Below are 16,868 nucleotides of genomic sequence, written 5' to 3' on the forward strand. Positions count from 1 at the left end.
TTTTGACAGTCATTCAATGAGCAGATCATTCAGTCTTTTGTTGGCCCCAGAAGATTTATCTTATTTGTCATTCCTTTAACCCTGCAGAGGTCATGACTGATCTGAGAGATAGAAACTCTTTTCTTAAATATTGTTACATATATCAGGTGCATAGGCTCAAGGTCATGACTAGCTACATGTTTGTATGTGACTAATGTTAAGCCATAACATTTGAGCAGTCAGTTTGGCTATAACACGTCTCTCTTAAAGGTGTATGATATTCTATAGTAATTTCTATCTGAGAGATACCACGAACTCTGAAGTCAGTGTTGGTGTAGTTGTTTGTTTTCCTCATCTTCAAAGTCACTGTTGTGTTTTGTTTTTTTCTTTTCATTTACCATTGAAAATGGCTGGAAAAGATGTATTGAATCAATAATCCTAGATATGTTGAAAAACTCCAGTGACTGCTACTCACGTTGCTTATCAAAATATTATTGCAAATGTTGTGAAAAGTATTTATGTCTTGAGCATAGCAATATTGTTTGTGATGACTGTTACAAATGTTTTGCAAAGCCAACTATTGAAGATTCTGATTGATTAATGTTAAAGACATTTTCTTGGTTAATTTTTTAGTAATATCCATATTTCTGTTTATATTTATTTAATAGTGTTTACATTGTAACTGAAAATAAAAAATTGTGTATTTTATTATATAAATATAAGTGCAAATTTGCTGTGTTTTTTTGTTTTTGCATTTCAGCCCATATAAGTAATGGAAGTATCTCTTGGATACATGCAACCTTCGTAGGATTAATAAGATACTTGTTGAGTCTTTTTTTATAATCAGCTTTTTATAGAGTTCTTGGAAAACAATAGAAAATAGTGAGCTTGCCAACTTTTAAATGGGCAAGAAAACATGAAAAGGCATTTTGCAGAAGAAATAAAGGTGGCCAGTAGGCATATAAAAATGTTTACTTATATTAAGAATCAAAGAAGCATTTCACTTACTGAATAAGACTCTGGTTTTTGTTTAGTCCCTGTCCAGAAGACCTCAGTTTTAGGCAAACACCTTGACCTCTCTAAGACCCAGTTTACTGAAAACTAGAAAAATTACATATGCCTTTCCTTGTTCAAGAATTTGTTGTAAAGATTTAAATAAATACATAACATGTGTGCATATGTATATAAAATTACTTTGCAAACTCTGAAGCCCTATTCAACTGTGAAATACTGTTTGTTTTTCCCAGAGCACAGGCTGCAAAGCCCTGCATTCTTTTCTTCGATGAATTTGAATCCATTGCTCCTCGCCGAGGCCATGATAATACTGGAGTCACAGACCGCGTCGTTAATCAGTTGCTGACTCAGTTGGATGGAGTAGAAGGCTTACAGGGTAATAATTGTAAATACTGAAATATTTTGTTATAACAAAATCTCTCCAGCGTTTAGTAAACAATTTTTATTTTTCACCCCCAGGTGTTTATGTGTTGGCTGCTACTAGTCGCCCTGACTTGATTGACCCTGCCCTGCTTAGGCCTGGCCGACTAGATAAATGTGTATACTGTCCTCCTCCTGATCAGGTAACAGTTTCCTGTTTAGAGTCCAAAACCGAACAAATGCTACAGCCTTTCCTTGTGAACTTTGCTTCTGCCAGGTAATAGCAGTCATCCCTGGAAGACCAGCTTTAGGCAGATTTTAGTCACTGTTTGCTTACAGCATGAAAAGATTCTGAGTTAGATAGAGAGCCTCTCTTTGGCTCAGCCATTTCCATGCAAATCTGAAAACTTTATGATCTTTCAGTGTTGGCCAGTTGGGGAAAAAAAGGAAGGAAACTTCAAGTATTGCATGTCCACATTCCCTGGTTTTAAAGATCCCATACTTCATTATTCCAACAAGACGGATACAGAATCAAGCCTAGGACTTGTAGGCACGTAAGCAGGTTACGTAGAGATATGAATTTTAACTGTTCTTAGTCCTGTGTTGTTCTAACTCTTGTTCCAAAATTTAGAAACTAGAGAATAAATAAGTCAAAGGTATAAAATACCTAAATATATGTCACATGTAGCTATTATTTAAGTTACTTTAATTTTCCTTTTGAAACACTCAGCACATTTGTCCAAATCTAGAAAATAAGCACTGTCTGAATAAGAAATTATTTACACTGAACAGTTAAGATGTTGATTTTCATTCATTTTCTTGCCTGTGTTCCTTCTGTTAGGGGAAAAAGTCCCAAGGAGGATAGATGGTAGACTGGTGGTACATTTTTTCAACTTGTAAAACTTGTAAGATATGTAAAATTAATTTCTAAAAAATCTCAAGATACACAGTTTAAAGTAATATTTTATGGGTTTTTTTTAAATTAATTATTTATTTATTTTTAGAGAGAGGGGAAAGGAGGAAGAGAGGGAAACATCACTGTGTGGTTGCCTCTCATTCACGCCCCCAACTGGGGACCTGACGTGCAACCTAGTCATGTGCCCTGACTGGGAATCAAACCAGCGACACTTCGTTCGCAGGCCGACGCTCAATCCACTGAGCCACAGCAGCCAGGGTTAATTTTATGTTTTATTGGTCAAATCAGTTAGTTTTTCTCCCTTCAGGTGTCACGTCTTGAAATTTTGAACATTCTCAGTGACTCTCTACCTCTGGCGGATGACGTGGACCTTCAGCATGTGGCCTCAGTAACTGACTCCTTCACGGGAGCTGATCTGAAAGCTTTGCTTTACAATGCCCAGTTAGAGGCCTTACATGGCAGGCTGCTGTCCTGTGGGATCCCAGTAAGTTCTATGAGGGGATTGTTACTAAGGTGTTTTATGAGCAATAAGCAAAGTCAATGTCCGAAGCTCAACCTTGAAAAAATCCTGTTTTTTAACAACTTTGGTAAAACTATATAGAAATTTACCTTTAGTCAAATGTTCCCTAGTTGGAATATTGGCTTTGCAGAAACTTTGTAATTATGAAGAGTTTGGTGTCTTTTTTTTTTAGGCTTTATTTATTTATTTTAGAGAGAGGAGAAGGAAGGGAGGGAGAGAGGGAGAGAAATACCAATGTGGGTTGCCTCTTGTATGCCCACATCTGAGGACCTGGTTCGTGTGCCCTGACTGGGAACAGAACTGACTACCCTTTGGTTCGCCAGCCTACACTCAGTCCACTGAGCTACACCAGCCAGGGCTGGTGTCTTTTTGACATTATCTAACTATTGGCAAGTATGTTGGTGCATGGAAGGATATTTAAATTGGGATATCATGAATTAGATAATATACACAGAAAAATATTTTATACTTTAATTTTAAAATATAACTATTTTGAAGCTCAATATCTGGTCAATAGAAGTTGCTTTTGGATGCCTTCTGTGTCCTTCTGATACAAGGTTGGTGCAAAAATAATGTCCGATTTCAAGGTCTATTTTAAAAATGAAAAAGCCCAGGAGTATGAAAATATTTATTCATTAACATAACCTCATTTGCTTTCTAGAACCTCATTCCATCTGTCAACTAGCTTATAAATGCCACGCTTGTAAAATCCTTTAGGTTTTGAAGCAAAATATGAATCCAACTCATTTTCAACCTCTTCTCTTGATGTCAACCTAAGACCAAATGGTTCTGTAGTCCCTGAAACAAGTGATAATCAGAAGGAGCAAGGTCAGGAGAATATGGAGAATGAAGCAATACCTCCCAACCAAGCTATTTCAAGAATTTTTGGTGAGTTGAGCTGTGTGAGGACAAGCATTATCGTGATGGAAGATGACACCCTTTCTGTTGACTAAGGAGGGTCACTTTTATTCAAAGCTGTTTTCAAGCAATGAAGTCGTTCACAGTAAACATTAGCAGTAATCGATTGTTGTCTAACAGTTCGTAATGGACAATTCCTTCCATATCCCACCAAACACTCAACATGATCTTCTTCGGATGAAGTCGTCCTCTTGGTTGTTGAACTCTTCTTCCTCCTCAACTGATCCACAATAGGCGGTATTTAACATTATGGTAAAGGATCCACTTCTCAGCACCTGTAACAAGCCTACCTAAAAATGGTGCCGGAAGGTGTCGCGAAAGCAGTGATTCACAACAAGCAACACACTGTTACAGATTCTCTGGAGACAGTTGGTGTGGGACCCATTTTCCAACTACTGAAACCTTTCTGATCCTTTTCAGTTGGCTTAGCGTGGTTGTATGGGCTACGTTAAATTGTTCTGCAAGTTCCCTAGAGGTAATGGTAGGGTTTTCTGTGACAACAGCTTCCAACACTCTGGAATCAAGTGTTTTTTGACAACCCTCTTTTGACTCGTTTTTCAAACTGAAATCCCCACTTCGGAAACGGGAAAACCACCTCCTGCAACTTTCAGTCACTGCATGGTCCCCGTAAGCGCTCTGAAGAGACTGTTGCTATACTTGCATCGGCACCTTTATGAAACTCATAGAGTAAAACATTTCTAATGCAGTCTTTAGATGGGACAAACATGGGTGCAAATATTGTGGACAATTATGAACAATACTTCGATAATCTGAAAAAGTAAGGTATAAATTAGTCACTGTGACATCAAAAAATTATAAGAAGAGGCACTAATTTAATAAATACTATCTAAAACTTTCCTTTAAAAAAGTCGGACATTACTTTTGCACTGACCTTTTTGGTCACTTCCTTACTTCTTGATACAACAAGTTGTTCTAGGTTTATCTTATATTATTTTCTGTACCCCAGCCTTAGAATCAGCCTTTCCTCTAAGGATAGTGTTTTGATTTTCATTTTTACAACAGATAATTTGAACTCTGCTATATTATGGACTCTGCCATACATTTTCTTGGAAGGATTTTCCTGGGTACCCCTCTTCCATACATTTTATTGGAGATTCTTGCAGGGCCTGACGTCCCTAAATCAGATACTACCAAGTTTTTGCTGTTAATTTTGGCTAGCCATTGAAGTTATTACCAGAAAAGATTTGTAACTGTAAAGTACTCTATAACATGGTTGATTCATCATTTCAGAATAGAAAAATATGAATTGAAAGACAGGCATAAAAATAAAACCAGAAGTCTGACTCCTAGGTTCGTTACAGAATTTTGGGAGAGATCGTTAGCACATTATCTATACAGTTTATCTTGTTTTTTAAAAAATTTTGATAGTTAAAATTTTATTATGTCTTCAGAACCATTAGAGAATAAGAGGTTTTTTGTTTTTTAAACGCCTCAACTTTCCTTGTGCTATTAGAATGTTTTGTGTTATTTCTGAGTTGTGGATTATTTAGATCTTTACACCCGGTTGTCCTTTTTGTGTGCTTTAGGATGGGAGTTCCAGTTCCGACAGTGACCTAAGTCTGTCTTCAATGGTTTTTCTTAACCACAGCAGTGGCTCTGACGACTCAGCTGGAGATGCAGAGTGTGGCTTAGAGCAGTCCCTGGTTTCTCTAGAGATGTCTGAGGTGCTTCCAGATGAGTCAAAATTCAACATGTACCGGCTCTACTTTGGGAGTTCTTATGAATCAGAACTTGGGAATGGAACCTCTTCTGATATGGTATGCTGTACAGTTGTCATTCGACAGTGAGTTGTCTCCTAGCCAGCCCCACGTTGGTCGGTTCTTCAGTAAACTAGTCTTGTTTTCCTTACACTATAGTCATTTTCTTCCTTGGTCTGAATTATAAAACAGAGCTGGCCGCTAGGGGGAGCCAAGTAGCCAGCTGGTTTTCTTTCAGGTTTATCTCCATCAGTGGTTCTCATACATCTTTAGTAGCAGATCCATTTTATATTAATCTTAAATTCTATTATTAGAACATTTGAGTATAATGAGGAATTTGATAAAATAATGTCAAAAATTTGACAACAAAATGGTATCTGTTTGTAACAGTTTTGGTGAAAAGTTTTAAGCACGGTAAAAATGTTATAAGTAATAATGTTTCAACAGGGAAAATGTTTAGATTAAATATGGGCAATATCACTATTTTTTTAAGTTAAAGTAGCATTCAACACATAGTGAACCACTGTTCATTTTTTGGGGATGTTACTTTATTGGCATACACATAAATATATATAGAAATGTTATTTTTCTTGGTTTTTGTAAATTTGCCTTATTCAGGTTTTGAAAAATATAAAAGTGACCGATTTTTATTCCCAAGAATAGTAAGCTATTGTTTTAATTCTAGTCTTTAATTCTGTCTTCCTTTTCTTAAATTCTATGTAGAAATGTCCTAGAAGCTTATATTTGTTGAAAACTGAGACTAAGACTTATTTGGAATTTGTCCCTACGGTGTTAATGTGATGTATTTAATAACAAAGCATTGAAAGAACCTTGTGCTGCCACAGTTTTCACTCTATGGTGGTCCAACAACATAGATATAAATGAACTTTATACTTATGAGCAATTTGCTTAATTTCAGTTAATTAAAATATAAGCTTATCCATGTTAAGGTTTTAGTGCTTAAATTTTTTAATTTTATCTTTGATAAACACATACTTTTCTTGTCTCCCTCTTTTTCCTTTCTTCTCTCATTATTTTACCTAACCCTGCAGAGCTCACACTGCCTGTCTGCACCAAGCTCCATGACTCAGGATTTCCCTGGAGTTCCTGGGAAAGAGCAACTATTTTCACAGCCTCCAATGTTCAGAACAGCTTCACAGGAAGGTTACCAAGAACTTACACAGGAACAGAGAGATCAACTAAGAGCAGATATCAATATCATCAAAAGCAGATACCGGAGCCAAAGTGGAGTATGGCTTTTCTCTCCCCTCATCATTATAATTGTAACATCTTTCTAAAAACTGTTTCCTTTTTTGATATATGTATATTTACTTGATTTGTAAATGAGCTATATTTATAAATAAGGGACTGAAACGCATTGATCAAATTATGCGCTTCCTGCTTTCAAACAAGTTTTAGTAACCTTACTAGAAAGGGAATGCATAGTCTCCTGAAAAAACTAACAAAAAGAGATAACATTTCAACTGCTGCTTTTTAATCATGTTCCTAAGTTAACTTTTTGTCATTTTTTTTTTTTACTTCAGGAGGATGACTCCCTTAACCAACCAGGGCCAATCAAAACCAGTCCGGCCATTAGTCAGTCTCATTTAATGACTGCACTCAGCCACACAAGGCCGTCCATTAGTGAGGATGACTGGAAGAATTTTGCTGAACTGTAAGTAACAGATTCTGATTCATAAGTATATATTATTAGAGGTGACAGCTATTCACTCAAACTTTTAAAGTTCTTATTTAAAATTATATTTTGAATATTTAAAAACCAATTTAGAAATTTGTTTGGTAGCTGTGCATTTAAACACCCCAAAACTCAAGGAGTATAGAAGTCAAAAATGAATTTTCATTAACCAATTCATTTGATTTTATTTGAATTAAAGATTTAATTTTAAAAGCTTTGAAGAAATAAAAGGAAAATTAAAAGCTCAAAATAATTCCAATATATAGTTTGCAAAAATGTTAGGAAAAATATACCTGTTTCACTTTCAGTATAATTTGTATTTTATTAATCTCAAAAATAGTCCAATACATCCAGGTTTACTCACTTAATACATCCAAGTTTACTTAATTGTACACATTTGGATTTACAGGCTTCTTGCAATTGTATCTGTAGTGACTTAGTCTGAGACCCATAGACAAGGGACCAATTCAAGAAATGATTTTTCCTGTTATTTAGAAGTTACAACTCTTTCTTTGGAGTCTTTATATGCATGTACATTATAAGGGCAGTAATATTTTCTTTTTTTCTTCTCGGTTTTTTGGCTGATCCAATAATTAACATAACACAGATTGACAGAAAAATTTAATTGTACACTCCTGGGAACCCTACAAAAATAAGAGATGCAAAGGCAGTTAAGATAGTATTGATCTATAATCATCAACTGTTTGAGCTCAGGAAAGGGGTAAAGGCCAGGGATTTAAAAGGAAAGGAAGGTGAGAAGAGCAGCTGTGTGGCAATCAGATGTTTGTGCTGCCATGCAGGTAAGTCTTTCAGATAAAAAAAGTTACCTGGCCAGGTGGCTCCATTGGTTAGCGCATCATCCCGATGTGCCAAGGCTGTGGTTTAGATCCCTGGTCAGAGCACATACAAGAATGAACCAATGAATGCGTAAATAAATGGAACAACAGCAACAACAAAGAATTGATGTTTCTCTTGATGTTTCTCTCTCTCTCCCTTCTTCTCTCTCTAAAATCAATTTTTTAAAAAAGTTACCTCTACTCATAGCTCTCTGGTAATAGGCCCCCTATCTAAATGCTAGACACTTAAGGGCGAGGTAAAAGGCTTCTCTTGAGTGTGCTGGGTCTTGATTCCCCTCAGCTCAAAATGATCCACTTGCCAAAGCAGCACATGTTGTGGGGGCAGATTCTACTCCTTTCAGTCTCACATCTGACACTTCCCCAAGAAGGTTGATAGTCCACAAGTTGAGTTGGTAGATTGTTCCATCTCACTGAACCATGCTGTTAGTCCTGAGAATAGGTCAGTTTCGTTAAACAGTTGTGTGTCATTGCAGGAGGCAGTGATACGGGTCTCTTAAAGTTAGGCCTGTGTTGTGCAGGCAATCAGGTCCTTCTATAGGAACAAAAGAAAAACAAAGTTAATGATTAGAGCAAACCATAAACCCAGCCTGAGTTCTGAGGGCCACCAGGTGAGATTTCTGATGTCCGATGAAAGCATTTTCTGCAGGTAGAACACCTCTGATGATGTCTGTGGGTGTTCAGGTAAACTTTCTGAGCAGCCCACACAGCAACAGGCACAAAGATTGTCCATGCATAGCTGTTGTGATTTGTGGAAAGTTTTATCAAGTTGTTTACATTCAGTTTTCAGAGATTCAGTAAAAGGGCAGTTTTTGAAATGTTTTATTTTTATTGATTTGAGAGAGAGAAATCGATTTGCTGTTCTACTTATCTATGCATTCATTAGTTAATTCTTGGCACATCCAGACAATGCTCTAAGCAACTGAGAGATCCACCCAGGGCCTAAAAGGGCAGTTATTGTTTATAGTGTTTCCAAGTCAAAAGAGTGGGATAATTTAGAAATGTTAATTTGGAGAGTTGTATCCAAATACTAGAAGAAAGGAAAAGAATCCAGGAACCAGTCCAGTTTACAGGTAGAAAACAAAACATCAAAAACAATTAGACTTCCAGCCAAGATGGCATCTCCCTCCACAAATAAGAAGGAACACAACTACCTCAAAACTAGAGACAACCAGAAGTTCCAGAAAATCAAAATGCATGGAAGTACAACAAATAAAGATATAAAGAAGAAATACTCATCCAGACAGGTAGGAGGGGTGGACAGGACACAGTGTGGTGGCAGCAGATGCGGCAGCGGCAGGCCAGCAGAAAGTGCAGCCACATGTTTTAAAAAAGTCAGGAGGGACACCTGGGGGGAGTGTTCCCGGCACCGGGGAAAATAAGAGCTTCATTGCTTCTGACTGCAAACCAGTGGGGGTTGGGGTGGAGGAAGAAACTGCCAGTCTCTCAGCAGAGTCTGCTTATTTGAAGGGCCCCCACAGTCCTAGAACGTCTGCAGATCAACCCACTCTGGGAACGATGGCCAGGGAAATAGCTAGAGAGGCACCAGTCCCATACGCAGGTGGGAGAGGTGCCTGGAAAAAGGGCAAGTGCTGAGCTGGTGGAATTGTTCCCTCTCAGACCCCTCCTACACACACAACGCCATAGCATGGTGAAACAGGTCTCCCTGTACTGACAAATACCTAAAGCTCCTCTCCTTACAACGTAACAGGAGCAACAGCTTACCTAAGACACAGAGGCAAACACAGGAGCCTGTCAAGATGAGGAGACAGAGAAGTATGGCCCAAAAGGGGGAACGGATCAAGGTTCCAGTGGGAGAAATAAGTGACGAGGAGATAGCCAACCTAACAGGTGCAGAATTCAAAACACTGGTGATAAAAATGCTGACAGGCTTGACAGATACGCTTGAGTATGACAAACGCATAAGTGAAGAAGTGAAGGCTATGCTAAGTGAAACGAAGGAAAACCCACACAAAACCAATGCCGAAGGGAAGGAAACCGGAGTTCAAATCAATGATTTGGTTCATAAGGAAAAAAATAAAACAGTCAACCAGTACAGAATGAGGAAATAAGAATTGAAAAAAATTAGGAGAGGCTTGGGAACCTCTGGGACAACTTTAAACGTGTCAATATCTGAATCATAGAGGTGCCAGAAGGAGAAGAGGAAGAGCAAGAAATTGAAAGCTTATGTGAAAAAATAAGGAAAATTTCCCAAAATTTGCAAAGGAAATAGACATACAAGTGTAGGAAACAGAGAGAGTCCCAAACAAGCTAGACCCAAAGAGGACCACACCAAGACACATCATCATTAAAATGCCAAAGGTTCAAGATAAAGAGAGAATCTTAAAAGCAGCAAGAGGAAAGCAGAGAGTTACCTACAAAGGGGTGCCTCTAAGACTGTCCGTTGATTTCTCAAAAGAAACTCTGCAGGCACAAGGGACTGGCAAGAAGTATTCAATGTGATGGAAAGCAAGGACCTACAACCAAGACTACTCTATCCAGCAAAGCTATCATTTAGAATGGAGGGGCAGGTAAGGTGCTTCCCAGACAAGGTAAAGCTAAAAGAGATAATCATCACCAAGTCATTATTATATGAAATGTTAAAGGGATTTATTTAAGAAAAAGAAGACCAAAACTATGAACATTAAAATGACAACAAACTTACAACTATCAACAACAAATGAATCTAAAAAATAAAAACAAAATCCAACTAAGAAAACCAGAATAGGAACAGAATCATAGATATGGGGATCATTTGGAGGGTTATCAGCCGGGAGGGGGAAAGGGGAGGAATGGATAAATGGTGCAGGCATTAAGAAGCATAACTGATTAGTACAAAATAGACAGGGAAGTTAAGAATAATATAGGAAAGGGTGAAATAAGGGGATGGGACTGCTGAAGGGAAGGAGGTTGCTGGGTGGAGGGGAGCAAAAGGAAAAGAAATTGGAACTACTGTAACAACATAATAAAATATACTTAAAAAAAACAACAGGACTAGAATCTGATATCCACAAAGGTATATCCATCACTCCCATTTTTATCAAAGATAACCACATTAAGACTAATCAGTTTGCAAATTTAGTTTAGTTTCAATAACCTCGGTCTGATAATTTACATAAGGGCAGCTCTTCCAAATCTGCGTTACTGGAACTTTTCAAAAGGAATCTCAGATTGAACTTGTAAAAGCCTCTTGAGGCTAGGATGCAAAGCCAGGGACTCATCAGAGTGTGCTTGCAGTATATACGCATATGTGTGAGTTTATTCCTCTCTTCTTGAGGTCCCGAAGATACCCTGAGGTTTCCACATCTGCTAAAAAGTGATGTTATTTACTTACCTGATAAGGCTACTGGTAACCCTGTAAGCAAAGGTGTACAGGCTGGTTTTCCAAGGTGCTTTATTGGCTACATAATGTCAACCTTAGTTCCTTGTATGTGCATTCTCAACTATGACATTCCAGTGCAAGACTTCCAAGTATCATCACTGTTGTCCTGTTACAAGGAGAAAAGGTTCTTATTAAACTTATTGTCAAGAAAATTAGAATATTTAGGAGGAGTTTCTGAATTCTGGAGGGATCAGGTAGGGAGAAAAAATGTTTCACCTTTCTTTACGAAGGTGTATTTTACCAAGTTACTGATAACCTAAAAGAACGTTTCCTTAAATTTGGAAAGGAAACATAAAAGAATCATGTTTCAAACAAAAAAGTATATAAAAATGATAATCATCCTCATCAGTTCATTAAATCCCATGTAATTAATTCTTGTTGATCTTGTTCTTTTGTTATCAGTTTTATGTAGCCATCAGTTTCTCCATTAGAGGTCTGAAGATTCATACCCACTTCAGTGGTATGATCTGAGAGTTATCAGAAACCTGTACTTGTTAGAGTCTCCTTTCCATGAGTCTCCTTGGAGATGAAGAACTTTTGCAAAAGCATCAAAGTAAAACAGTAGCTGTCTGTGAATGACAAAAATGGCCATGGTTAAAGGTCTGAGACGAGTTCATGATAATTCGGTTGAGACAATTTGGTTATTTCTGTGACACACAACATTTTTAAGGATGATACTTGGAATTATGACTGATACCATCATGTATCAGATTTTTAGAAATTTTATATAGTTTCTGGAACACATAATAACAAATATCCATACAGATGTAACCAAAAGAAAGTTTAGTATTACTTCTAGATCCGTCCATCACCATTTTCCCCCCCTATACCTGCCTCCACGTTATAAGAAATTTAGTAACAAATATAATAACATGAGCTTACTTGACTAAGAAACCCAGGGTTGTATGCCTACTTATATGAAATGCTGGTAACTCTGAAAACATGCCTATTGTAAATAAACCAACAAACTTAAAACTAACTTTTTAACCAAAGATTATTATGGATCACATAAATTTTAAAAGCATTTGGGTTAGTTTCTGTTATATTTCTGAGAGTTTAGAAATATTTAATAAGTGCTTATTTTTCTTTGGCCAAGAGGTTTGTTTAGTTTTTTTCATATGATGGCTCTAGTAGTGCTTAGTTGTCTTGAACTTCATTTGAAACAATTTTGTTATTGTGGCAGCTGTCATTTTGTTGATTGTATTGTGACAGCTGTCATATCAGCATGCATTTTTAAAAAAATCAAAATTAGTGAATTTTTGTGTAGCCATTTTAGTATTGAAGATGGCAAAAAGCGCGACATTTTCAGTATATTGTGCTTTATTATTTCAAGAAAGGTAAAAACAACAAATGCAAAAGAAGACTTGTGTAGTGTGTGGAGAAGGTGCTGTGACTGATTGAACATGTCAGAAATGGTTTGCGAAATTTCTTGGTGCTATTGACATTTTGGCCAAATAATTATTTGCTAGGGGGCATCTTATGCATTGGAAGATGTTTAGCAGCACCCTTGGCCTCTACCCACACTAGAAGCCAATAGCAGGAGATAGCTGTCATACTCAAAATATCCACACCAATAAAGTTATTGGTGAAAATGAAAAATGTCTTTTATTTTATGGAAAAAACTAAATGGACTTTTTGGCCAATCCAATAGATAGATAAAAGAACAAAATTGAAACAGACTCATAGATACAGAGAATAGACTGATCGCTGCCGGATGGAAAGGGGTTGGGGGCTGGGTGGAAAAGGTGAAAGGATTGAGAAGTGCAGACTGGAAGTTACAGAATAGTCTCAGGGATGTCAAGTACGGCACAGGGAATAGAGACAATAATATTGTATAACTATGTATGCTGCCAGGTGGGTACTGGAAAAATTGTAAATATATGATTGTCTAACCACTATGCTGTACACCTGAAACTAATACAAAATAGTGTTGAATGTAAACTGTAATTGAAAATTTACTCCCAGAACTAGCCAAAGAAACCAAAGACCTTTGTTGTCATAGGTGGTAAAAATGGTGTAGTGGAAATGGTCTCTGGTTTTCCATGAGAACATGAGATACCTCCAGCACAGACTCGCTAATCTGTGGCCCTGAGCAGGCACTGCTGGAATGGGACTTGTTCAGCACTAATAAAACAATGAAGGCTGAGGCGACAAAGGCCCCTTAAGAAAAACTCCCGGAGACCTGGCACATCAGACAGAGTGCTGCCAGTTACTCAGTTCTCAGACCTTGAGTCTGTTCGGTGGCCACCAGGTACACACCGATACTTGCATCTTCTGGCTAATGGAGACCCAAGAGAATGTTCTCATTGGTCACAAAGCCAAGCTCTCAAGACACAGAGTAAGACGAGAAGAAAACCTCATTTGATTTGGTTACGTAGGGGACCCACAGCAAAGTCTGCCTAAATAAATGCGGCCCACTGAGATCTGTGAACATACCCGTCTGTAAAGCTGGCTCGAACCACGGGTTTACAGGACCTGCGCCTGAGTCCAACCCTATGATTCTCCTCCTTATGGCAAATGACACAAAAGAGAACAACCGCCTCTGGGAGGAAAAGATCACTAGAAAATGAGTACTCCTAACAAATCTTTACCAGTCACTATACCCAAGAAACTAGTACACACAACTAGTTTTTCCTGCTCATCTGAATTTCGAAAAAGGAAAAGGTCTCTCACCACTCTCGCCACCACTGGTCCTTCCTGGCAGAGACCTAGGAGACTGACGCGGCCCCCAGTCTCCCTTTCCGCTGCTGGCTCTAAGCTGAGGTCCCACATGTCTTGCTGCAGCAGCCACTGGGGAGCTCTTGTTGGGCACCAGCCAGACTGCAGAGGTAGAAAAAATTTTCCTTATTCCCTTCCAGGGTTCTTTGGCTGGTTGGAGTAAATTGACAAAAGACAGCTGAACGGGAGAAAAACATTTAATCTTTACCTACGGGAGCCCCATAAAACTATTAAAAAGATCATCAGGCAAGCTGAAGCTTACATTCTTTTCTGAGTTAAGGAAAGGGACTGGGGCCAGGGCATCAGGAAGAGGAAGGAGGCCGTTCACAGCAAGAAGACGGGCAGAAGAGGTGTGCTAATCAGATATTTGCCCTGTCATGCAGATAAGCCTTTCAGATAAAAAAGTGAACCTCTGGTAATAGCGCTCTTTCTGGTACAGACCCCCTGTCTCAATTCTTCAGGGCAGTTAAAGGAGAGGTAGAAAGCTGCTGAGTCTGCTGGGTCTTGATTCTCTTCAGCTCAAAGTGATCCAACTGCCAAAGTGGCACATTTTAGGGTGTCAAATTCTGCTCCCCCTCAACATACATAAGTGATATGTACTTACTGTAGAAAAATCAGAAAACAAAGAGAAGGAAAAATAAGAAAACAGGAATTTCCCTTAATCCTTTTGCCTCCCAGAGCGTATTTTTGTTCAGATGTTTATTAAAACAAGTCGCTGCACATACCCTCTCATTCATCATTGTCTCTTGAACATTCTTTCACATTTTAAATATGTTACTACTCTACTGTTCTTACACATTTTATAATATGGTTATCCCACATATCCAAATGTAGGACATTTGTTTGCAGCTTTCCACTTATAAGCAATATGATAATTAACATTCTTGGAGCTGAATGTTTGCACATATTCTTAATTATTTGGCTGGGACAGAAGTAGGATTGTTGCATCACAGTGCACTCACATTTCTGAAGGCTTTTGAAATCTATTGCCATATTGCCTTCCAGAAATACCAACGTATATTCCAACAGCAATATCCTGAGTGCCCCTTTCCGTGCCTCTTTCAGCACAGTCTAATAAGTATCAGAGTACTTCTCTGATCTTGACCAGTGGGAGAAAAATTCTCTTGTTTTAAAATGTACATTTCTTTGATTAAAACTATAAAGGTTATATATATATATATTTTAAAGATTTTATTATTTATTTTTAGAGAGACGGTAAGGGAGGGAGAAAGAGAGGGAGAGAAACATCAATGTGTGGTTGTTTCTTGTGCACCCCCAACTGGGGGCCTGGCTTGCAACTGAGGCTTGTGATCTGACGGGGAATCAAACTGGCAACCCTTTGGTTCCCAGACTGGCACTCAGTCCACTGTGCCACAGCACCCAGGGCTAAAGGTTTTATTTTTATATTAATCATTGCCATTTGTATTTTATCTTTTCTAAATTGTTCACCCCCTTTGCTCCTTTTTCTAGTAGGATGTTCAACTTTTGAAAATATATTTGTAAGAACCTTCTTTATGAACATTTTTTTCCAGCTTATTTTCCTTGTTTCTTAAAATATAATTCTGTTTGCAAATAATGCAGTCTTTTGTAATTTTACTGTTTACATGTATTAAATATCTCTCACTTTTTTTTTTTTTTTTAGGTATGAAAGCTTTCAAAATCCAAAGAAGAGAAAAAATCAGAGTGGAACAATGTTTCGACCTGGACAGAAAGTAACTCTAGCATAAAATATACTTCTGATTATTTTTCTTGTTGACTTTTCCCTATGTTGTAACAGTAAAAATGATGTCTGTAATTTTTTTTTATTTAATAAATTAACTTAAGCTATAAAATCACAGGTTTGTAAACCTGTGGTTATGTAATGGTCAAGATTACTTGATAGTAATACTGTATAATAAACTGGGATATTTATATCAGATTCTGTATTTTATTTCCTATAAATCTATATTAAACCCTTAATGAAATAATACTGGCCAGTATAATCTTTTTCTCCTTTGAAGAAAAGATAGTAAAGAATATAATTAAATACATTTCTTAGAACTCACTGACAATTTCATACTCAACATCTTTCTTGCATTTGACAAGTTTTATGCTTACCAACTTCTTGACTGTTTTGGAAATAAAATATCCTATTATTTACAAATCCAATTTTCTTATATCAGCAAATGTGGAATTTATACAAAATTCAAATAAATTTAATTATTCCATCGACCAGAAGTGAGATCCCATTCCCCTAAGATATAAATCCAGCTCTAAGACCAGGATCTTGAATGGTGTCCACTACTCCCCCAGCTTCGTCATGATTTTATCTCGCTGTTCTTTACTCTCTGAACCACACTGTAAAGTCAGCCACCATCAACACGAACTATATATAGTAATGCAGTAGGGGGAACGGAGAAAGTTAGGTAAAATATACATAAAAGTATTGTAACATGAGACGGCAAAGAAAAATGTACAGGCAGCAACCACTTCCCTTTCTGTAGCTAATCATGATGGCTGGTAATTTTTACTTCTGTCTCCCATTACTTATTACATGTTCCCAGACCCAGCCAACACACCAGTGGCTTAGTCCTTCATTCCCATCTGAGCCACTGGTGGCCTGCCTAAGGTCACAGAAGTCTTCCATAAGAGGGTTCCCTAAGTATTCAATATTACCCCAGATTTTCACCCATACTTCTTCCATCCCCCACTGTGTAGCAGCAACACTGTCTTCACTCAGCCAACATCACCACCGGCACTGGCATCATCTGTGCCCCCTTGGAGAAGCATTCCTCCTTTGATCACCTCTAACTC

At 37.7% G+C, this 16,868-nt stretch overlaps 2 protein-coding genes across 6 annotated transcripts in view; one reads left to right on the forward strand and one right to left on the reverse strand.

The window, feature by feature from the left end:
- The window catches only part of PEX1 (peroxisomal biogenesis factor 1), a 53,084-nt gene extending 37,091 nt beyond the window's left edge, over nt 1-15,993 (forward strand). The window contains exons 18-25 of one of the 4 annotated variants that reach the window (XM_090287238.1): nt 1,227-1,369; nt 1,453-1,556; nt 2,577-2,753; nt 5,255-5,485; nt 6,478-6,675; nt 6,970-7,100; nt 10,395-10,506; nt 15,718-15,781. In XM_090287238.1, coding sequence (XP_090143364.1) covers nt 1,227-1,369; nt 1,453-1,556; nt 2,577-2,753; nt 5,255-5,485; nt 6,478-6,675; nt 6,970-7,100; nt 10,395-10,506; nt 15,718-15,723 — 1,102 coding nt within the window. In that variant the 3' untranslated portion in view covers nt 15,724-15,781. Of the gene's footprint in view, nt 1-1,226; nt 1,370-1,452; nt 1,557-2,576; nt 2,754-5,254; nt 5,486-6,477; nt 6,676-6,969; nt 7,101-10,394; nt 10,507-15,717 lie in introns of those variants that run through there. The other 3 variants (XM_090287239.1, XM_090287240.1, XM_090287241.1) reach the window with 3 other exon arrangements.
- Nucleotides 8,126-16,868, reverse strand: part of GATAD1 (GATA zinc finger domain containing 1) — a 484,957-nt gene continuing 476,214 nt past the window's right edge. Inside the window, exons 7-9 of one of the 2 annotated variants that reach the window (XR_016513052.1) lie at nt 14,031-14,177; nt 11,310-11,463; nt 8,126-8,510 (exon numbers count right to left, since the gene is read on the reverse strand). Coding sequence is in view for 1 of the 2 variants with exons in the window: in XM_090287242.1 (XP_090143368.1) it covers nt 14,111-14,177 (67 nt within the window). In the remaining variant the exon portion in view is untranslated. Of the gene's footprint in view, nt 8,511-11,309; nt 11,464-14,011; nt 14,178-16,868 lie in introns of those variants that run through there. The other variant, XM_090287242.1, reaches the window with a different exon arrangement.

Source organism: Furipterus horrens, unplaced genomic scaffold (assembly GCF_987537825.1).
Source record: "Furipterus horrens unplaced genomic scaffold, mFurHor1.1.pri manual_scaffold_9, whole genome shotgun sequence".
In the NCBI taxonomy this organism is placed as follows: Eukaryota; Metazoa; Chordata; class Mammalia; order Chiroptera; family Furipteridae; genus Furipterus; species Furipterus horrens.